The sequence below is a fragment of the Oncorhynchus keta genome, chromosome 10 (assembly GCF_023373465.1).
Source record: "Oncorhynchus keta strain PuntledgeMale-10-30-2019 chromosome 10, Oket_V2, whole genome shotgun sequence".
Taxonomy (NCBI): domain Eukaryota; kingdom Metazoa; phylum Chordata; class Actinopteri; order Salmoniformes; family Salmonidae; genus Oncorhynchus; species Oncorhynchus keta.
This window is the reverse complement of record NC_068430.1, coordinates 66,320,683-66,345,046: the sequence shown is the minus strand read 5'-3', so window position 1 is coordinate 66,345,046 and position 24,364 is coordinate 66,320,683. Positions and strand designations below refer to the sequence as shown.

Here is a 24,364-nt window from a genome sequence, read left to right as displayed (position 1 = left end):
CCCTGCATTGCGTGTGTCTGCTCTCACACTGTTCTCTCTCTCGCTCTCTTCCTCTGCCCTCGTTCTCTCTCTGTTCTCTTTTCTCCTTCTCTCTCAGATCCATCATCTCTCGCTGTCACACACACACTCTTGTATACTCTCTTACATTCATATATCTCCCTGTCTCTCTCTCCCTATTCTCTCTCCCTCTCTCTGGTTGGCTCATTGTGCAGGCAGCCCGTGCTCTGCAGCAGCAGCAGGCCGACTCCTGCGATGCTCTGCTAGTGACGGCCACAGCGTGGGAGGAGGATGGCACAGGGATGGAGCTCTCCCAGCTCCTCGACCGAATCGGGACGCAGTGCGACCGCCTCAGCCTCACCGGCCTAAATCAAATCCCAGATGACCGACACCCTGGCCTGGCCGCCGGCCCAAATCAAACTCCATGCTCCGCTGCCGGGCCGAGCCGTTTCGGAGCCAGACTCAGACCCCGAGCCCATGGAGGGTCTCTCCCACAGGTACGCAGTGTCTCACTGCTTTCGTCCCTCCCCCTGTCTTCATTTCCTTCCTTCCATCCATCCCTCTCTCTGTCTTTTCTTTCATCCTCCCTTGGCTTCCTGCCACCTAGTCACACCCTGATCATAGCTCTATCTCTGCTGTTTCCAGGCAACGCAGTGATATGTGGTAAGATAAGAAGAGTTGGTTGGTTTTGATTTGTTGTACTGAATTAGTGTCGGAGCTCTGAGGGGGTCTGAGGTCTGAGATGGGTTGTTTACCTCTCTCCCTCTTTCTCTCTCTCCTTCTCCTTCTCTCTCCTTCCCTCTTTATCCTCATCACACCCCTACCCACACAGAAAGGTGCCCCATAGACAATCCATTACCTCCAAAGAAGAGATCAACTTTTACTACGATATTGAAACGCTGCTCCTCTTTAGATATTGATACGTCGTAAACCTCAACTGCAGCATTGTAATACATCACTTGTAACGGGCCTCTCTGATCTGCTTACTGCTAAGTCCTTATAAGGCATCAGCTGAGGACAGTATTATTTTCAGTCTTTGAAATAGGGGCATTAGGATTTCAGTTGAAAAGGATAACTTGCAATTGGCATGTAGCATATAGCCACCTTCCATAGCTGTTGGTTTCGACAACATCACATCGGATGGGGACAGTATTTCAGGCTTTGAAATAGTAGCATTTTGATTTCAGGGAATATGATATATTTATCAAATAACGTATAGCTTTCTCTCATAGCTATGTTGTTTTCAACAATAATGCAGCCCATCTAGTCAGTTTCGCTTATTACCCATGAGATTATATTTCCGCTCATATTTCAGGTTTTGAAATAGGATAATTTCGGTTTCATTGGAATAGGGGGAGTAGAATGAGTCACTCATCATGGCTGTGTTGTTTCTGTCTGGTCAGTTTTACCATCTGTGGCACACTGGCTGCATCCAAATTGGCACCTTATTCCTTAGTTAGTGCATTACTTTTGACCAGAGCCCATAGGGCTCCCATAGGGCTCCCATAGGGCTCCCATAGGGCTCCCATAGGGCTCCCATAGGGCTCCCATAGGGCTCTGGTCTAAAGTAGTGGACTTTTTAGGGAATAGGGATCCATTTGGGATGCAGCCAGTGACTTTGAAGTGACAGGCGTGATTAAGCATCTTGGCCCATGGCTGCAAGCAGGCAGCGACTGGTACTTAACCAGCGTCTGCTCTACAGAATGACTTTGTTTGTTGCCTTTTATGTCAGACTGGACTGGAGTCTGGAGTGGAAAACAGCCCTGTTACAGCCTGGTTCCAAATCTTTCGGTGAAGCAGAGTTGGCTAAAGCACATACAATGCATTCAGAAAGTATTCAAACCCCTTGACTTTTTTCACATTTTGTTACGTTACAGCCTTATTCTAAAATAGATACCTTTTTTTGTTTAAATCCCCATCAATCTACCCACAATACCCCATAATGACAAAGCAAAAACAGGTTTTTAGAAAATGTTACAAATGTATTAAAAATAAAAACAGGAATACCTTTTTTAAATAAGTATTCAGACCCTTTGCTATGAGACTTGAAATTGAGCTCAGGTGCATTTTGCTTCAATTGATCATCCTTGAGATGTTTCTACAACTTGACTGGAGTCCAACTGTGGGACATTCAATTGATTGGACATGATTTGGAAAGGCACATATCTGTCTATATAAAGGTCCCTCAGTTGACAGTGCATGTCAGAGCAAAACCCAAGCCATGAGGTTGAAATAATTGTCCATAGAGCTCCGAGACAGGATTGTGTCGAGGCACAGATCTGGGGAAGACACTCCTCAGTAAAAGGCACATGAAAGCCCGCTTGGAGTTTTCCAAAAGGCACCTAAATACTCTCAGACCATGAGAAACAAGAGTATCTGGTCTGATGTAACCAAGATTGAACTCTTTGGCCTGAATGAAAAGCGTCACGTCTGGAGGAAACCTGGCACCAGCCCTACAGTGAAACATGGTGGTGGAAGCATCATGCTGTGGGGATGTTTTTCAGAGGCAGGGACTGGGAGACTAGTCATGACTGAGGGAAAGATGAACGGAGCAAATTACAGAGATATCCTTGATGAAAACCTACTCCAGAGTGCTCAGGACCTCAGAGTGGGGGCGAAGGTTCACCTTCCAACAGGACAATGACCCTAAGCACACAGCCAAGAAAACAGAGGAGTGGCTTCGGGAAAAGTCTCTGAATGTCCTTGAGTGGCCCAGCCAGAGCCCAAACTTGAACCCGATTTAACATTTCTGGAGAGACCAGAAAATAGCTGTGCAGTGACGCTCCCCATCCAACCTGACAGAGCTTGAGAGGATCTGTAGGGAAGAATGGGAGAAACTCCCCAAATACATGTGTGCCAAGCTTATAGCATCATACCCAAGAAAGCTCAAGGCAGTAACCAAAGGTGCATCAGCAAAGTACTGAGTAAATGTCTGAATACATAGGTAAACGTCATATTTCAGTTTCAAAATCTAAAATCTAAATAACAGTTTTTGCTTTGTCATTATGGGGTATTGTGTATAGATTGATGAGGACATTTTCTTTAATCCATTTTAGAATAGGGCCTGATTGGGGGTCTGAATACTTTCCGAATGCTCTGTACATACTGTATGAGACAAATGAAGTAGCTATTATGTTATGCTTCTCACTGTAAAATGACTGGTTAAGGTTAACACTTACAATAATTGCCCCTAATAGGTTCTTGTTTACATGGTAATTACAGAGTAATGCTATGATGTCGACAGGTTCGAGGAATCCACTGAGCACAATCGTCAGTTTCATGTTTAACTAACAAACTTGATTCCACATGTTTGTGCCCTGTGGGAATCTGTGGGGGAAATGATTACAGGTAGATTTAAAGGTGTGGAGCCTATTTACAATGTTTTATCAAGTTTAAGTCTTTTGGTTTAAAGTTGTTTTACTTTGTGTACCTGATAGTTCATGAGTTCGTGTTAACGCCTAGGGTGTCAGATTACCCTCCTCAACCTGTCCCACATGTGCCCGGAGTCCTCTGGCTCTGTGCCAATGTGTGTGGGTACCAGTTTTTATGAGTGTGTGTGCCCCTGAGTTCCATGTGAACTGTTCCTGTTTGTGTGTGTGTGTCAGCATCTATCTCCATCAAAACTTTAATTTTGTGTTCTTCCATGTGAATGATGTGTGTGTGTAGGTGCGTGCATGCGTACTTGCGTGCGCACGTGTAGGTGTGTGTGTGTGTGTTATATGACCTCCTTCTCTCTCCCCCAGCTCAATGCAGAAGAGGCAGCATGGGCCCAGGTGAACCTCGGAGGGACTGCCCTGAGGGAGGCGCGGGCAGAGCTAGCCGAGGCCAGGAAACAGTGGCACTGCCTGCAGGTGGAGATCGAGTCCCTACATGCTCTGGTGAGCACACACACACACACATGCACAGACACACCACTGTAGCCTCAGCATTGCGGCAGACACATACAGTACTTTCCTGTCTCTGCCACACACCCATAATGGATCAGTAGAGTTTGGAGAACATTCATCTTTATTGATTCTGAAACACTATTGGTGATTCTCTCAATCTTATTCTCTTCTCTTGCCTCTTCCCCCTCTACCCCGTCCCCTCTCACTCTCTCTTCTGTTCCACATTCTGTGTCATCCTCTCATGACCTTTTGTCCCTATCCACTCTCTCCTCTATCATATTCCCTCTTTCCCCTCTATGCTGTCCTCCCTCTCCATCGCTGTGCTCCACCTTCTTCATCTACTCTCTGCTCTCTCCCCCCTCTCCATTTTTACAATGATTTAATCTCTCTGATCCTGCTTTTTCCCCTCTCTCCTCCATCTCCTCTCCCCTCTCTTCTTTCCACTCTCTCCTCCATCTTCTTTCCCCTCTCTCCTTTCCCCTCTCTCCTCTCCATCTCCTCTCCCCTCTTTCCTCCATCTTCTCTCCACTCTCTACTCCATCTCCTCTCCCCTCTCTTCTTTCCACTCTCTCCTCCATCTCCTCTCCAATCTCTCCTCCATCCCCTCTCCCCTCTCTCGTCTATCTACTCTCCCCTCTCCACTCTCTCCTTCATCTGCTCTCCCCTCTCTCCTCCATCTCCTCTATCTCCTCTCCCCTACATCGCCACTCCCCTCTCTGCCCTCTCTTCTCCATCTCCTCTCCCCTCTCTCCTCCATCTCCTCTCCCCTCTCTCTCCTCCTCTCCCCTCTCCTCTGCCCTTTCTCTCCATTTTCACCTGCTCCCTATCTCCTCTCTCTGTCCCACATCATTTTCACCTGTCCACCCTCTCTCCCCCATCCTTCCCTTCCCCAGGAGAAAGGTCTAGAGAGTTCCCTCCACCACACCAAGTGTCAATACTCCAGCCAGCTGCAGGGCCTGTCAGAGGTCATCCAAGGCCTGGAGGGCGAGCTGGAGCAGGTGAGGGGCGGCCTGGCCACGCAGCAAGAGCGCCACGGTCAGCTGCTCAATACCAAGATGAGGCTGGAGAAAGAGATCGCCACCTACAGACGCCTGCTGGAGCGAGAGGAGGGCAGGTGAGGGGGCTAACGGTCACAGACAGGGGCTGTATGGGCCCTCAACAAAGATGTAGCACTAAAAATGAAATAGGATGCCATTTGGGACAGTTCCTGGGGCAGATGTAGCAGAGGAGGTTTGGTGAACTACATGGTGATGAGTAACCTTTCTTGAGATTTGAGATGTGTAAACCCCAGAGCAAAAGGCTTTACTCTAGAATGAAGCAGCTGAGCTAGATTCGATTTCTGGTCAATTACACAGACATAGATGCTCACAGATGAATACACACTTACTAAGGGTGAGGTAACTGATATAAAGGTAAAATGTTATATTGTGATACTAAACTGTTTCAAGCTACAGGACATATTCACAGCAATGAGCGGGCAGGTCTTCGTCTTAAACCTGAACTATAGATAAGAACTATAAACGATGAGAAGTATAAAATTGACCCGAAATGAACTTCTGCATTAAGATTGAAGATGGCTGAAATGAACAGGCAGGATAGCTTTCGTACAACATTAAAATGTCCAAACAGAAATTGTATCACAGTGAAGTTCTTAACGAGACAGTGAAGGTATTTTGCTATAAAAACTTTGAGGGCACTATACATCTGAAAGAAAAGGGATTGAAAGTGGAGGTCGTGAATCATTAGTCAGTATGAGAAAGATGATCTCAGGATCTGTGAGGACATGAGGAAGGGTGGAGACCCTTTTAAGTCGCATGAACTCTCCTTCAGTTTGCAAATTAAACTAAATGAAGATGCCCCAGTTGTTTTTAACAGAACATGAAAACATGCTATAAAAACTCTCCCATGATCGTCCCACGCCTATAATGATCCATCTTTTGTTTCCCATGCACATTCAGACAGTCATAACCTCATCGAAAAAGCAACACCTTGTTCCCAAACATGAATGAAATTAAACATCCAAATCCATCCAAAAAGAGCTTAAAGGATGAAGTTCATTTAAAAAAAGATTCCTCTTATTTTATCCCTTTTGTTTCTCTGTCAAAACAGCTATATTTATGTGTTGTCTTTCTCTTTTGTTGAGGAGTGTGACAAATGAATTTCTTTACTGTAGCAGCTTAAGAAAGCCTTATTTACATAGAGAATCCAAAATAATTGCAGGTTGAGACAGAGATGTTTTGGCAGTGACTCAATATAATAGCGAAACTGTTGGTTACTGGAAATTCCCCAGACTTGTGCTAATGTACACTGAGTATACAAGACATGAAGGACACCTGCTCTTTCCATGACATAGCCTGACCTGGTGAATCCAGGTGAAAGCTATGATCTCTAATTGATGTCACGTGTTAAATCCACTTCCAACAGTGTAGATGAAGGAGAGGAGACAGGTTAAAGAAGGATTTTTAAACCTTGAGTGGGGTATGGTAGTAGGTGCCAGGTTTGTGTCAAGAACTGCAATGCTGCTGGGTTTTTCACACTGAACAGTTTCAAGAATCAAGAATAGTCCACCACCCAAAGGACATCCAGCCAACTTGACACAACTGTGAGGGGGTGCCCTTAAAGTTTTGTACACTCAGTGTATTTACCTACATACAGTACAGGCAGACAGACAGCCATGCAGGAAGGCAGACAGGCAGACATACAGGCAAACAGACAGACACATTTCTCTGCATTGTGTGTACAGATATACAGTGCCTTGCGAAAGTATTCGGCCCCCTTGAACTTTGCGACCTATTGCCACATTTCAAGCTTCAAACACAAAGATATAAAACTGTATTTTTTTGTGAAGAATCAACAACAAGTGGGACAGAATCATGAAGTGGAACGACATTTATTGGATATTTCAAACTTTTTTAACAAATCAAAAACTGAAAAATTGGCGTGTAAAATTATTCAGCCCCTTTACTTTCAGTGCAGCAAACTCTCTCCAGAAGTTCAGTGAGGATCTCTGAATGATCCAATGTTGACCTAAATGACTAATGACGATAAATACAATCCACCTGTGTGTAATCAAGTCTCCGTATAAATGCACCTGCACTGTGATAGTCTCAGAGGTCCGTTAAAAGCGCAGAGAGCATCATGAAGAACAAGGAACACACCAGGCAGGTCCGAGATACTGTTGTGAAGAAGTTTAAAGCCGGATTTGGATACAAAAGGATTTCCCAAGCTTTAAACATCCCAAGGAGCACTGTGCAAGCGATAATACTGAAATGGAAGGAGTATCAGACCACTGCAAATCTACCAAGACTTGGCCGTCCCTCTAAACTTTCAGCTCATACAAGGAGAAGACTGATCAGAGATGCAGCCAAGAGGCTCATGATCACTCTGGATGAACTGCAGAGATCTACAGCTGAGGTGGGAGACTCTGTCCATAGGACAACAATCAGTCGTATATTGCACAAATCTGGCCTTTATGGAAGAGTGGCAAGAAGAAAGCCATTTCTTAAAGATATCCATAGAAAGTGTTGTTTAAAGTTTGCCACAAGCCACCTGGGAGACACACCAAACATGTGGAAGAAGGTGCTCTGGTCAGATGAAACCAAAATTGAACTTTTTGGCAACAATGCAAAACGTTATGTTTGGCATAAAAGCAACACAGCTCATCACCCTGAACACACCATCCCCACTGTCAAACATGGTGGTGGCAGCATCATGGTTTGGGCCTGCTTTTCTTCAGCAGGGACAGGGAAGATGGTTCAAATTGATGGGAAGATGGATGGAGCCAAATACAGGACCATTCTGGAAGAAAACCTGATGGAGTCTGCAAAAGACCTGAGACTGGGACGGAGATTTGTCTTCCAACAAGACAATGATCCAAAACATAAAGCAAAATCTACAATGGAATGGTTCAAAAATAAACATATCCAGGTGTTAGAATGGCCAAGTCAAAGTCCAGACCTGAATCCAATCGAGAATCTGTGGAAAGAACTGAAAACTGCTGTTCACAAATGCTCTCCATCCAACCTCACTGAGCTCGAGCTGTTTTGCATTGAGGAATGTGAAAAAATTTCAGTCTCTCGATGTGCAAAAGAGACATACCCCAAGCGACTTACAGCTGTAATCGCAGCAAAAGGTGGCGCTACAAAGTATTAACTTGAGGGGGCTGAATAATTTTGCACGCCCAATTTTCCAGTTTTTGATTTGTTAAAAAAGTTTGAAATATCCAATAAATGTTTATTTTTATTTTTATTTTTTTTATTTTTTTTTATGCCATTTAGCAGACGCTTTTATCCAAAGCGACTTACAGTCATGTGTGCATACATTCTACGTATGGGTGGTCCCGGGAATCGAACCCACTACCCTGGCGTTACAAGCGCCATGCTCTACCAACTGAGCTACAGAAGGACCACAAATGTTGTTCCACTTCATGATTGTGTCCCACTTGTTGTTGATTCTTCACAAAAAAATACAGTGTTATATCTTTATGTTTGAAGCCTGAAATGTGGCAAAAGGTCGCAAAGTTCAAGGGGGCCGAATACTTTCGCAAGGCACTGTAAGACCGTTTTAAACTGCCAGCTGTTCTGTACCAGACATCCCCACATTCACCTCATGGCTTTTATTCACTTAGATCTTTAATGTTGTTTCCTCTTAACATTTATTAGGGAAGATTACGGTCAATTTACAGGCCTAAAGATAATACTCAATTATCATCACTGAGGCATTCACAGGCTGGTCACACGAATGCATTCAAGCACAGACAGTTCACGGCCATTATGTTTGTACATGGCAGATCTGTCCCTCTATTGAGCTCACTCAGCCCAGCAAGCCTCATAATTATGTTTTTATTACCACCTTCTATTTATCTGGGAGGTGCCCAGCATGATCTAGTTTTATGACCATCCAGGTTGTGAAAGATGACGCTCGATGATGCATCTTTGATCTTCTCCCAGTCTGTTGGATTTATATCTATATTCTCGGATGATCACAATGCACTTGCTCAACTCAAGATGCCAGGCTCTGTATTGATGCCTTGCGAAAGTATTCGGCCCCCTTGAACTTTGCGACCTTTTGCCACATTTCAGGCTTCAAACATAAAGATATAAAACTGTATTTTTTTGTGAAGAATCAACAACAAGTGGGACACAATCATGAAGTGGAACGACATTTATTGTATATTTCAAACTTTTTTAACAAATCAAAAACTGGAAAATTGGGCGTGCAAAATTATTCAGCCCCCTTAAGTTAATACTTTGTAGCGCCACCTTTTGCTGCGATTACAGCTGTAAGTCGCTTGGGGTATGTCTCTATCAGTTTTGCACATCGAGAGACTGACATTTTTTCACATTCCTCCATGCAAAACAGCTCGAGCTCAGTGAGGTTGGATGGAGAGCATTTGTGAACAGCAGTTTTCAGTTCTTTCCACAGATTCTCGATTTGATTCAGGTCTGGACTTTGACTTGGCTATTCTAACACCTGGATATGTTTATTTTTGAACCATTCCATTGTAGATTTTGCTTTATGTTTTGGATCATTGTCTTGTTGGAAGACAAATCTCCGTCCCAGTCTCAGGTCTTTTGCAGACTCCATCAGGTTTTCTTCCAGAATGGTCCTGTATTTGGCTCCATCCATCTTCCCATCAATTTGAACCATCTTCCCTGTCCCTGCTGAAGAAAAGCAGGCCCAAACCATGATGCTGCCACCACCATGTTTGACAGTGGGGATGGTGTGTTCAGGGTGATGAGCTGTGTTGCTTTTATGCCAAACATAACATTTTGCATTGTTGCCAAAAAGTTCAATTTTGGTTTCATCTGACCAGAGCACCTTCTTCCACATGTTTGGTGTGTCTCCCAGGTGGCTTGTGGCAAACTTTAAACAACACTTTTTATGGATATCTTTAAGAAATGGCTTTCTGAAGGGATCACGTGACCCTTGAACGAGATGGCCGCGTGAACTAAGAGCTCCGCACAAGTAGTTTCCAATTCCTAATCTTACCTCCACTCCAAGTTCACACTCATTTAGCTTTAGTAAGAAAAAGTCATGGCGGCTACAAAAGGCGACACTACAGGTGACATTTTTACCCGGACTCGAGTATTAGCGACGGAAAAAGCCTCCAAGAAGAAGCTAGCTTCAGAAAAAAACTAGTGCCATTAGCCAGGAGCAAGAGAACCCGCTCCCCCACGAGGCACAACGAATGCCAACCTCGCACTCTGTCGAAGACATCCTTTCTGAGTTGAGATCCCAACGTACAGAACTAAACACCAAATTAGATGCCATTAACTCTCAGCTCAGTGCGATAGGGGGCAAGGTGACAATCCTGGAAAACGCATTGCCTGACATCAACAACAAGAACCATAAACGCGGGCGCCTGGACGAGGCAGAGGGGCGAATCCTATCCATGGAAAACTTATTGACAGATGCCATGGAAACAATAGCATATGCTAAAAAAAAATCGAGCATCTGGAAGAGAAAACAGAGGACCTGGAAAACAGGGGGCGAAGGAATAATTGTGTTCTATTCAATCTGGGCGAAAAAGAAGAGGGAAACATGCCACTGATCCGCTACCTGCAAGACAAACTTCCCGAGTGGCTCCACCTGCCCACCGACAGGCCCATAGAACTCGAGAGAGCTCACCGAGCACTGAGGCCCCCACCAGCAGCCAGACAACCACCGCGCCCAATCACCATACGTTTCCTGAGATTCACCGACAAGGAACGAGTCCTACAGGCGGCGAAAAACAACACCATCACAGTGGGAAACGCCAAACTCGCTTTACACCAGGACCTGTCAGCTGGAATACGCCGAGAATTTGACGAAGTGAAGAAATACTCCATTGACCGAGGCATCTTCAGGGGATTCAAATACCCAAACAAGCTCAGGATTCTTCACCAAGGAGCCTTGCGACACTTCAAAACTCCCGAAGAGGCAAAACGTTTTTTGAAAGACAATCCTGGCCAATGAGAAACAGACCAATGACTAAATGCGATTAATGCCATTACTAAAGGAGGTAAGACGACATATAGCCGATATCCAGAGACCCACCCCCTAAATGTCATTATAGCCGTCCAATTTATATTTATTTTCCTTTAACTGAGAGGGATGGGCTGTATAGCCTAACCTAGGCCTACTAATGTTTCAGCCTACTTTTATTTCCCTGTTTTTTTGTTGTTGCTATTATTACCTGGGGTTCCCTATGTCCCTTGGGGGAGGTATATGTAGGCTGGGCTAGTGATTAAATTTTTCTCCCCTCTTTTACTGAGGTCTGGACGAGGGCAACTGTGTTATTTACTCAATGCGGGGTGGAGAGGATGAGGCATTTCTTAGGTGGGGAGAGGGAGACGTTGTGCGTTGCTAACTGTTCCCGGTTTTTGTTTTATTCGGAACACAGAATTGAGACTGAGCGGGGGGGTAATAGATCCAACGGGATGTGTCGAGTTGTTTGGGAACTCGGCTGGGGTGTTCAGAGATTATTATTTTATGTACACCATTTATTTTCCTTTTATGTGAATGCAGCTGTAACTAATATCCACTTTTACCCAGCGATGACTTGCACTAAAGTTCGATTACTGCTCGATGACGATGACTAGTACCTTAAATCTATTGACATGGAACTGCCATGGTCTAGGGCATGCAATAAAACGAAAAAAGATACTGTGTGCTCTAAAAAAGGAAAAAAGCAGACATTGCACTATTACAAGAGACACACCTCTGTGATGCTGAACATGCCAAACTCCGCAGAGCTTGGGTGGGACAGGTGTATTTCTCATCTTTCAAATCAAACAGTAGAGGCACAGCCATACTTATCCATAAAAATGTTCCATTCATAATAGACAAAAACATATCTGATCCGGAGGGAGATTTATTTTGATAACGGGGTCACTATATGGTCAACCAATTACTATATTAAACATATACGCCCCTAACACAGATACTCCTGCCTTCATGTCAAAAATTATAACCCTGTTCAATGAGCATTGTGTCTCCTTTGGCGTGGTGGCCGGAGATTTTAATTGTACCCTTAACCCAACCCTAGACAAATCATCTCAAGTCCCCACCACAAATCCTAGATCTGCAAAGATGTTGAACTCTCTTACTAAAGAGATGGGGCTGATAGATATCTGGAGAGAGAATAATAGCTCATCTATGGACTATACATACTACTCTAATGTCCATAACACCTACTCCCGTAGAGATTACATTTTTATCCCAAAGAGTTTCATAAATTCAGCCACTTGTACAATCGGACCCATAGCACTTTCAGATCACGCCTTTGTCCACCTCCGCTTTGACCTCTGCAAAAACATCCCGAGGTCAAAGAGCTGGAAATTCAACACCTCCATGCTATCAAATGACGAGTTCCATACATTGGTAACTACATGGATAGACAACTACACAAAAGACAATAAAGATTCCCCTGTCTCTCCGGCCACAATGTGGGACGCTGCTAAAGCCACACTAAGAGGTCATCTAATTGCATATGCTTCCTCTAAGAAAAAAGCAATGGAAGCACACAGGCTAGATCTTGAGAGGGAGCTGGAATGCTGTGAAAAAATACATAAACAATCCCTAGACAGCACCTCCTGGAGTCATCTTAAAGCAGCCAAAGCCAAACTGAATTTGGACTACACTCGGGAGATAAAAAAAAAAAGTTTTCTTTACTAAACAGAAATACCACGAGTATAGCAATAGGCCCAGTAGATTGCTTGCTTACCAATTAAAAAAGGAGCAGTCAGAGCGTACAATCATGGCTATCCGAACAGCAGAGGACGAGGTCACATATGACCCAAAAAATATCAATCTAACTTTTCATGATTTTTACTGCAAACTATATACCTCTGAGAGAAAACACACAGAGGCAGAACTCCACTCTTTCCTAGAGGGAATCTCGCTACCTAAACTATCAGAGACCGACCAGGAAGATCTCAACTCCCCCTTCACTCCCGAGGAGATCCTGGAGGCAATTACCTCCATGCCACCTAATAAGTCCCCAGGCCAGATGGATTCCCCAGAGAGTTCTACAAAGCTTTTTGGCCCCAGCTCAGCCCTATCTTCATGCCAATGCTGGAGGATTTTTGCAAAAACTGAGTTCTCCCAGACTCAATGCACACAGCTCGCATTACAGTGTTGCTAAAAAAGGACAAGGACCCCCTATCCTGCTCGCCCTTCCGGCCCATAAGCTTGTTGGATTTCGACTATAAAATAATTACCAAATTGCTCGCCAAAAGACTAAACACTCTTCTTCCCAAAATAATAAAAGCGGACCAAACTGGATTTATTAGAGACAGATACTCTTCTGATAACATTCGCCGTCTTTTTGATATTATTGATCAAGTAAACGCACAAAGACCCCTGTCCTGCTGGCTTCACTGGATGCTGAGAAGGCGTTTGACAGGATGGAGTGGAGCTTTCTGTTTTCAGTCTTAGAAAAGTTCAATATGGGCCCAAGTTTTATTAAATGGATCAAATCACTATACTCTCATCCAAATGCCATGGTGACTACTAATGGACTGAACTCTGACAGATTCCCTCTGGAACGGGGCACAAGACAAGGGTGCTCGCTGTCCCCGCTGCTCTACTTGTTGGGGGCGGAGCCTCTGGCAGAGCTGATAAGGAGCAATCCAAGTATTATGGGTGTTTCTGCAGGTGGCCTGCAGCACAAGATTTCGCTTTACGCGGATGATGTCTTGCTCTACATATCCAACCCTGAGAAATCCCTCCCTCTCATTTTAGACACAATTGCTCAGTATGGCAAGTTTTCAGGTTATAAGATCAATTTGAACAAATCCACTGTCTGCCCTCTCAATATTACACTCACCAGCTCTATGAAGACACTTTGTCCTTTCCAATGGAAAACACAGGGGTTTCAATACCTCGGGATCTTCATAACACCAGATCTGAATAGCCTTTTTAAGGAAAATTATCTCCCTCCCAATTAGCTTAGTAGGAAGAATTAATGTAATCCGTATGAACGTCCTCCCTAGACTGAACTACTTATTTCAGATGCTCCCATGCTATCTCCCAGTTTCCTTCTTCAAAACAACTAACCAAAGCATCACCAAATGTATATGGGGCAATAAAAAACCTAGGATCAAGTTTTCCACTTTATCAAAACCTGAATCTGAAGGTGGCCTTGCCCTTCCCTCCCTTCAATTGTACTACTGGTCTGCCCAAATCCGCAACATGCTAACATGGATCACAAACAGACAAGAGTCAACGTGGATTCAGATAGAAGCCCAATCCTGTGGTTCATTGCCCTTAAGCTCAATTATATTCATTAATAACTTTAGTGAAGTGGGCAACATAGCCAAAACCTTTGCGATTTACAGCACCCTACTAGCGTGGAGGGACTGTAAGAAATACCTGGGCATTTTCTCCCAAATATGTTCTCACTCGCCTATAGTAGGCAACCCAGACTTGCCAAAAGCCCTGAGGGATGCCAACTTTAATCTTTGGCATACTCTAGGAATCAGGACCTTTTCAGACCTATTTCATCAGAAAACCACTACCCTGAAATCCTTTCAAGAGCTCTGCAGTGAATTCGATGTGCCAAGATCCCATTTTTTTAAATATCTTCAAATTAGACATGTAATTTCCTCATTTACCTCCAAGAGGAGGTTTAGAACTCAGTTGAACGAAGTTGAAACCCTTCTTGTCACAGCACAATCCATTAAAGGCAAAATATCTTACATCTATAGACTCCTTTCTGAGAAAGGAAGCTCCTCCTTTACTCCTTTGAAAATAATCTGGGAAAAAGATCTTGGTCTGACTATTAGTGATGAGTTATGGGCGGAGGTTTGCGACAGGGTATACTGCTCCTCTACCAGTGTAAAAATGAAAGAATCTAATTACAAATTTTTGTACAAATTTTATTATACTCCTTTGAGACTCCATAGAATGAAAACAGATATGTCTCCTAACTGTAAAATATGTACCTCTGAATGTGGAACCTATATGCATGTATTTTGGAGCTGTAGGGAGATTGCCAGATTCTGATCCTGACAGAGAAAATTTGCTTATGACTATTACATACTTTGCTAAGAAATGTATTCTTCTATTGTGGGCCTCTAATACCCCCCCTACATTTAAAATGTGGATTGACCAGATTGTTGACTTTCTTCCTCTTGAAAAGCTCACTTATGACCTCCACAAGAGACAGCCCAAGTTTGATAGACTCTGGTCCCCACTATTCAACTATATTTCAAACTGGACAGAGTGAACGGGGTGACTAGGGAAATGCGCAGATACATTTTGTGTAAGGTACTGTAAAACCTAAAAACGAATTATTGGCCCGTCGTCTCAGCGAATGCTTGAAATAGCTGATAAGAACCTTGATAGTGCTGCTGCAAGTGTTATATGTTGTTGTTTTTTGTGTGTTTTTATTTTAATTTAGTTTTTGAGTACGTGTGCGTATGTGTGTGTGTGTGTGTGTGTGTGTGTGTGTATGTATATGTGCGTATGCATGTATGTAGGTATATATATGTACCAAGGAAAATATATAGATTAAGAAAAATAAATGCTTTTATTTGACTTTATCATTCATTTTTATTTTTTCAAATGTATTATTATTTTTTGACTTTTTATTTTTTTAAAGCCTGTCACATCTGTGAATGTGGAATGTGTTTTGTTGGTTGATTGAAAAACAAAAACTTAATAAAACATTAAATTGAAAAAAAAAATAAGAAATGGCTTTCTTCTTGCCACTCTTCCATAAAGGCCAGATTAGTGCAATATACGACTGATTGTTGTCCTATGGACAGAGTCTCCCACCTCAGCTGTAGATCTCTGCAGTTCATCCAGAGTGATCATGGGCCTCTTGGCTGCATCTCTGATCAGTCTTCTCCTTGTATGAGCTGAAAGTTTAGAGGACGGCCAGGTCTTGGTAGATTTGCAGTGGTCTGATACTCCTTCCATTTCAATATTATCGCTTGCACAGTGCTCCTTGGGATGTTTAAAGCTTGGGAAATCTTTTTGTATCCAAATCCGTCTTTAAACTTCTTCACAACAGTATCTCGGACCTGCCTGGTGTGTTCCTTGTTCTTCATGATGCTCTCTGCGCTTTTAACGGACCTCTGAGACTATCACAGTGCAGGTGCATTTATACGGAGACTTGATTACACACAGGTGGATTGTATTTATCATCATTAGTCATTTAGGTCAACATTGGATCATTCAGAGATCCTCACTGAACTTCTGGAGAGAGTTTGCTGCACTGAAAGTAAAGGGGCTGAATAATTTTGCACGCCCAATTTTTCAGTTTTTGATTTGTTAAAAAAGTTTGAAATATCCAATAAATGTCATTCCACTTCATGATTGTGTCCCACTTGTTGTTGATTCTTACAAAAAAATACAGTTTTATATCTTTATGTTTGAAGCCTGAAATGTGGCAAAAGGTCGCAAAGTTCAAGGTGGCCGAATACTTTCGCAAGGCACTGTATGTAGACAGCAGCTGAGACAGCTGCCGAAGGAGTGTCCCCCCCACACAGATTCCATTGAGTCATTCTCACCATGTTTCTCATCTATTCACAGGTACCCAGGTGGGCGTAACGGACAGGTCATGGGGCTGCGGCGCTGGAGGGGCCCCAAAAGAGAGCCAGACCCAATAGGGGAGGGGCCTAAAGAGAATGACGTGGAGGAGAACGGCCTCAGTGACCCCGCGGTGACCCCTGAGGAGCCACTGTCCGAGCCCCTGCCTGAGAGACCTCAGCGGTGGTCTGTGACAGAGAACGGCCTGAGGAAGAGCCCTGCACTAACTCTGCATAGGCAACAGAGCCTGGTCATCCTTACAGGTGGGGGACATGATCAGACACATACACAAACAGAATGGTATACACATATTCATGTTAATGGTCATACACACTCGTATACACACAATCAGGCAGGAGTACCATACACACACATTATACACTATATATACAAACATTTGTGGATTTGGATAATTCAGCCACACCCATTGCTGACAGGTGTATAAAAATCAAGTACACCGCCATGCAATCCTCATAGACAAACATTGGCAGTAGAATGGCCTTACTGAAGAGCTCAGTGACATTCAAAGTGGCACCCTCATAGAATGCCCCCTTTCCAACAAGTCAGTTAATTACATTTCTGCCCTGCTAGGGCTGCCCCGGTCAATTGTAAGTGCTGTTATTGTGAAGTGGAAACGTCTACAGAACGGGACCTCCGAGTGCTAAAGCGCATAGCGCATAAAGATCGTCTGACCTCGGTTGCAACACTCACTACCAAGTTCCAAACTGCCTCTGGATGCAACGTCAGCACAATAACTGTTCGTAGAGAGCTTAATGAAAATGGTTTTCATGGCCGAGCAGCCGCACACAAGCCTAAGATCGCCATGCACAATGCCAAGCGTCGGCTAGAGTGGTGTAAAGCTCGCCGCCATTGGAGTCTGTAGCAGCGGAAACGCGTACTCTGGAGTGAGGAATCCTGCTTCACCGTCTAGCAGTCCTGCAGACGAATCCGGGTTTAGCGGATGCCAGAAGAACGCTACCAGCCCAATGCGTAGTGCAAACTGTAAAGTTTGGTGGAGTAGGAATAATGGTCTGGGACTGTTTTCATGGCCCGGGCTAGGACCCTTAGTTCCAGTGAAGGGAAATCTTAACGCCACATTATTCAATGACATTCCAGACGATTCTGTGCTTCCAACTTTGGGGCAACAGTTTGGGGAAGGCCTTTTTCTGTTCCAGTATGACAAAGCCCCCATGCAAAAAGCGAGGGTCAAACAGAAATGGTTTGTCGAAATCGGTGTGGAAGAACTTGACTGGACTGCACAGAGCCCTGACCTCAACCCCATCGAACACCTTTAGAATGAATTGGAACACCGACTGTGAGCCAGGCCTAATCGCCCAACATCGATACCCGACCTCACTAATGCTCTTGTGGCTGAATGGAAGCAAGTTCCCGCAGCAATGTTACAACATCTAATGGAAAGCTTTCCCAGAAGTGTGTAGGCTGTTATAGCAGCGAAGGGGGGATCAACTCCATATTAATGCCCATGATTTTGGAATGAGATGTTCGACAAACAGGTGTCCACATACTTTTGGTCATGTAGTGTATGTGTGTGCAACCAATTCAATTTGATTTGAGTATGTGTTTTATGTGCAGAGCCAGAGAGAGACAATGATCTGAGGATTTCCACAGTGAAGACCCAGGAGATCCTCCAAGGCAACGTGGTGAGGGAGAGTGCAGAGGGCACTGGCACCGTGGAGTAAGTATTTATCAGACATAGGGCTGTTGAGGTGAACGTATTACCGCCACACTGGCGGTCACAAGTCACGAGGGAAGTCAAATTCCACATGACCGTTTAGTCACGGTAATTAGGCTTCTCTAAGCTCTGATGCTGCTGGTGGTCATTAGTTGCCGACCAAACTTGCTAACTCCGCACTCCATTGTCCCTCTAATCACTCTGACATCAATAAAAAATGCAATAGACTGTAATCAAACACTTCATGAGAGCCCATGAGCTCATGTTGCGCAACATTTCTATAGGCTATGCAATTGTGTGAGAAAACAGAGTGATGGCTTCTATTAAAAAGAGGATCCCATAAGCTTTCTATAGGCTTGGCCTACTATACAATGGTCCATTCTGAAAAAAAAATAATAGAATTCAAAAGTTTGGGGTCACTTAGAAATATCCATGTTTTTGAAAGAAAAGCACATTTTGTTGCCCATTAAAATATCATCAAATTGATCAGAAATACAGTGTAGACATTGTCAATGTTGTAAATGACTATTGTAGCTGGAAACGGCAGTTTTGTTTTGGAATATCTACATCGGTGTACAGAGGCCCATTATCAGCAGCCATCACTCCTTTGTTCAAATGGCACGTTGTGTTACCTAATCCAAGTTTAGCATTCTAAAAAGGCTAACTGATCATTAGAAAACCCTTTTGCAATTATGTTAGCACAGCTGAAAACTGTTGTCTGATTAAAGAAGCAATAAAACTGGCCTTTAGACTAGTTGAGTATCTTGAGCATCAGCATTTGTGGGTTCGATTACAGGCTCAAAATGTCCAGAAACAAATAACTTTCTTCTGAAACTCGTCAGTCTATTCTTGTTTTGAGAAATGAAGGCTATTCCATGCGAGAAATTGCCAAGAAACTGAAGATCTCGTACAACGCTGTGTACTACTCCCTTCACAGAACAGAGCAAACTGGCCCTAACCAGAATAGAAAGAGGAGTGGGATGCCCAGGTGCACAAATGAGCAAGAGGAACAGTATATTAGAGTGTATATTCTAAGAAACAGACGTCTCACAAGTCCTCAACTGACAGCTTCATTAAATAGTTCCCGCAAAACACCAGTCTCAACGTCAATAGTGAAGAGGCAGAGTTCCTCTGACCAGTGTCTGTATTCTTTTTCCCATCTTAATCTTTACTTTCTATTGGCCAGTCTGAGATATGGCTTTTTCTTTGTAACTCTGCCTTTAGCCTTTTAAAACTATAAACTTGGATTAGCTAACACAACGAGGCATTGAAACATAGGAGTGAAGCTTGCTGATAATGGGCCTCTGTATGGCCTATGTAGATATTCCATTAAAAATCAGCCGTTTCCAGCTACAATAGTCATTTACAACATTAACAATGTCTACACTGTATTTCTGATCAATTTGATGTTATTTTAATGGACGAAAATGTGTTTTTCTTTACAAAACAAGGACTTTTCTACGTGACCCCAAACTTTTGAACGGTATTGTATATTATTTAGTATATGGAAAGACAAGATTAAATCAAGAATAGTCTGATCGGTGACAATATTAGCATATCACTTGTGAATTATATATCATCACTTGTGAATGATGCCTAGCGTAAGGCAAGAAACAACGTCTTTTTTTCATCATGTAGCCATGCCCATAGGCCTATATTTTGATACGATTTGTATCAAAACTAAAGTGGCGAAATGATTTCTTAAAATGAAGCACATTAATCCACTTTACAAGGGGTGTAGAGCCTAACTGGCATACATAAGCAGTGAGTGAGTTTCAAGTTTTGGGAAGATCCTTTTCATCATAAAAATGCACATTAATAATAAAAGCATTACATGCATAATCTCATTTGCGGTCACTTTTGATAATGGTGTTTTCCCGCTAATGGAACATTCGTGCTTATAGCCTACTGCCATGTGTGCATTGCTGTGCTTATAATGTGAATAAACAGCCTAATTTTAAGCTAAACCTTATGATCTGTTGCGTCAGCCTCATTATGTAAAAACGTTTTTTTGATGCTAGTGGTTGCATTAATTTTGGAATCACATCCCACAACTGTCCCAGACTATGTTTGGAATATTTATTTCTTGCACAGAATAGAATAGGTCAACTTTTGTACAATGGGGGATAGTAGATTGACATAGGCTAGTGCTTTTGCTTGTTGTTAGTTCTACTCATCTTGTTGACTGACAAAAAGTAAATGTGGACAATTCATCCAATATCTTCAATATACTCCTTGGAATTGGATAAGGACGTGTGCAGTTGCGTGCCCGATGTGTCTGTCTTCACTTGTAGCCTGTGAAAAAAACCTGATTATGTGAATGAGAGCCATGTGAGTGAGAAGTGCTTCGGAGCACGCAGCACTTAGGGAGAAGGGAATTGTAATTCTTATATTTAGCCCAAGGGCACAACAGTCACAAAAAGCATGGATTTCTTAAGAGTGCATTACAGTCACACAAAGGGGATGCCACCGGGACATTTTAGGCATTATGAAGTGCTTCGAATTGAATGAGAGACTGATGAAGTGTGTACAGCCTGTGCAAAAAAAACAGAGTTCATGCCTTTCAAGCAACTTTTTTCAAATCATCATTAGAGTGACGTCATGCCACAATGCATTACAAATCCAAACAAATAGCCCAACGTTTGTAGAACAACTCAATTTACATTAATAACTCTAAATCAAGCATATAAGAGTACATATTTCTTTGTTAACCGCTCAACACAGAATAGCTGCATGTGCACACTCCCTCAAATTGTTTGGAGAAAATATCATTTACATTTTATTTAGCTTTGTTCCATTGTATTCTTCAGACTATAAAATACTATAAAATAATGCCACGGAATTCTAAACAAGTCTTGTCTGCTAAATGAACTAGTGTAGCCCATATATGGCAAAGCCAGATCAGGACCTAACATAAGGTCAACTCAGAGTTTGCTATTCTGTTCTTGTGAAATAGACCAAATAAATCTTCATATCATGTTTCTTTATACCTGTCTAAAATAAAGAATGGATTTATTGCTAAGTTGTAGGCTATATTACATGGACTTATTAGACATTTTAAAATGTAGACGTTCCAAAGGTCTGCATCAGTGTGGAAGCCAGCAGATGCAAAATGTGTTTGTGTTAATTAATGGTCAATTACCGTGAGACCCGCAGTTATTTGGTTGACAATCAGCGGCGGGCAAAATTTCGTCATCACCACATCCCTAATCAGACCTATTAATCGTGATCTTTGAACCAATGTCACCACCACGCCTGCTTCAGTCAGTGTGAAAAGTAATCGTGCCTTAGTGCCAGAAAGTGTCAATTACAATGAAGGGAGCAGGGATGCTTTACTTATGATGTTATTCAAGAGACAATTATGGGATATGTTTACAAACTGTCAAATGAGGTATTCTAAATATACTTCAGGACAAAGTGTTACCACTTTAGGTAGCAGCTGAATGCATCTTTCACATGAACCACCTTTCCCTGTGTATTGTCTTTGTTAGACTAATGATGACACCAATAGTCACACCCACCCACAGGGAAGTACCTCTGCATGCCTAAACCAGGAGTGATTAACAGCAGTTTATTCAGTTGCGAAATGTGGCATAAATTTGGCATGAGCTCTCGGTCTGGGGGTTGTTGGGAATCTTTCTCATTGAGAGACATTCCTTAATGAGCTCCATTAGATGTGGAGACACCGGCGTCTCCCATGTGGGAGCGGCGTCTGTCATTCCTAAATTATTTGTGCACACATCAGGAGTTAAAAGCACACACCGTACCAACCGGGATGGGAATGGCCACGTAAATATTTAGTCATCGTCGCCCAGTTGTTTTACTAAAGGTGTCATCTCGTAAACTTTCCTTGACTCTGAATTAGATAATTATCACAATTAATTGTTAACGAGGCATGTACAATCCTTGTGTGTGTTTGGGAAGGGTTCTCTGACTTATACCTATAAAAGACCCACCCATACAATCATATAGGACTAGTCATCAGTTAGAGATACCATATTACAATTTACCCCAGGTTTACTATGGCCAGGGTACAATTCACAACACCAGTATTGTCTGTTTGATTGTTTCTATACATGTAGTTTACATTTCTAGTTGTAGTCTAGCATCTATTGCATTTTAAAACCTAGCCCATTGTTTCCACCCCTCCAGGACAGACAGGATCGACAAGGTGATTAAGCAGTGGGAGGGCTCCTTTTTCAAGGGGAACCCCAAGCTGCGGAAGAAGTCGGTGTCGCTACGATTCGACCTGCACATGGCGGCGGCGGATGAGGGCTGCGCCCAGACCAAGCAGGACAGCCTGCCTGACGTGGAGGTCCGCCTGGTGATGAAGAGGTCCCGCAGTATCCCCACCATCGCGGCAAATGTCGAGGCAACAGTATAGTCGAGGCAACAGTATACCTATCATTGATAGGTGATATCATCATTGAATTGACTCCCTCATAAATGTTGTGATCTGGCAACAGCATCCCTAACCTTGACTGTGATATCACCATGAGATCAGCATTGCTTCCCATTGAACTAGGTTGAAGATGGGAAGGTTAAGACAATGAAGTAATTCCATGCGGAAGCTTTCGAAAATATGTGACCGACCAGCTCCATTAATAACTATTAGCGCCATTGCTAACTAGCAATGCTGGTTTTATGAATGGCAAAGAGTTATGAAATATTATAAACTGGGTGGTTCAAGACCTGAATGCTGATTGGCTGACAGCTGTGGTATATCAGACCATACACCACGGCTATGACAAAACATTTGTTTTTACTGCTCTAATTATGTTGGCAACCAGTTTATAATATAAATAAGGCACCTCAGGATTTGTGGTATATTGGCCATACACCACACCTCCTCGGGCCTTATTGCTTCATTAGAATCCTCTTGTATTAACCTGTATATTTTGAACCTAGCCATTGACCCGAGTGGTATTGTCATGTCATCAAAGTTCCTGCAACTCCACTATCACCCACAATCATCATTGTGACATCAGCATTACCAGCAGCCATTTTGCAACCTCCATGACCAAACCATCCTGGTGACATCCACACAAAACCACATACATGAGGGGTTAATGTGTGATTCAGAAAAGTGAATGTCATTAATTTGATATATCAGCATTTCTCAATCATGTATAAAAGTAGAAAGTCATATTGCCTACTTGTGATTTTGCCATCAAGACAAATGTGAAAACATGCCATGCTCAAGAGATTTCCCCTGTGGTCAATAATACATCATACCAGTATATAATACTCACTGTTGTCACCACATTTAACAAATGTATAATCCAACCATCCCTCAGTAACAACTAACAATTTATACAGGTGGTGAAAAATATAAACATGGAAAAAGGCGGAACCATCAGAGTTGTATGTGGCATTCTACTGTGGGCTATTTAAGGGTGGTTATTTTCTTCTCAATCTGCTGTGTGTAAAATGCTAATGGTTTTGCTATGCTGTCATGGATCAACCCAGCACTGAGAGTTCGCCTACGGCTGAAAACAGCTTTTTCCTTATAATGCTGTAAGTTAACTGTAGTCTATATATTATCTATATATGGACAATATGGCCACAATCAAAACAAAGCAACAAAGATAGAAATGTACAGTAAAAAAAAGAAGAAGCTATTTATTTCCCCCACACTGCTCACTGTGACCCGAAATTGCAGTGAGGCTTCTTCCTGGAGAGCAACCCTCCTGTAGGTTTTCGTTTCAACCCCAGTTGTAACTAACCTGATTCAGTTTATCAACCAGATAATTATTAGAATCAGGTGCGCTAGAATAGGATAGGCGCTAAAACCTACAGGACGGTAGAGCCCTGTTCTAATCTAACCCTGCCACTTGTATCGCAGAGATATACCCTGGTTTAGCCAGCAGGGACCGGTATTTGTAAATAGTTGCTCTACAGTATCCTGAATGCTTTATTTTTGGTATTGTTGTGTCGTATGCATAATATCTATATGACTGATTACGCTCTATATGACAATATCTTTATTTTATTTTGATGCTATCTTTTTGAGTTGGCACCAAATATATTACGCGAAAATAATACCATTGTGCATTGCAGTTGGGTCCCTCCTGTGTACAAATGTTAAAAACAATGTTCTATGCAGTTCTTCATGCGCTTGATTTGCTCTGCTTCGTGGAGTACTTGGGACTAAATTTTCTTTTCGTTTTTGGAGCTCTTTAGAATGAATAATTATGCTTTTATCTAACAATGTATTCATTTAAATAAAACACCAAAAACGCTGTCTTCAGTTGTTTTTTTTAAATCA

At 42.8% G+C, this 24,364-nt stretch overlaps 1 protein-coding gene across 1 annotated transcript in view; it reads left to right on the top strand.

Annotated features, from left to right (window-relative positions):
* LOC118389256 (keratin, type I cytoskeletal 18-A-like) overlaps nt 1–24,340 on the top strand; it is a 36,303-nt gene extending 11,963 nt beyond the window's left edge. The window contains exons 5-10 of the mRNA XM_035779139.2: nt 213–494; nt 3,741–3,875; nt 4,778–4,998; nt 16,407–16,666; nt 17,997–18,099; nt 22,249–24,340. Of these exons, the coding sequence (XP_035635032.1) occupies nt 213–494; nt 3,741–3,875; nt 4,778–4,998; nt 16,407–16,666; nt 17,997–18,099; nt 22,249–22,480 (1,233 nt within the window). The 3' untranslated portion in view covers nt 22,481–24,340. The remainder of the gene's footprint in view (nt 1–212; nt 495–3,740; nt 3,876–4,777; nt 4,999–16,406; nt 16,667–17,996; nt 18,100–22,248) is intronic.
* Nucleotides 24,341–24,364: the final 24 nt, after the last annotated feature.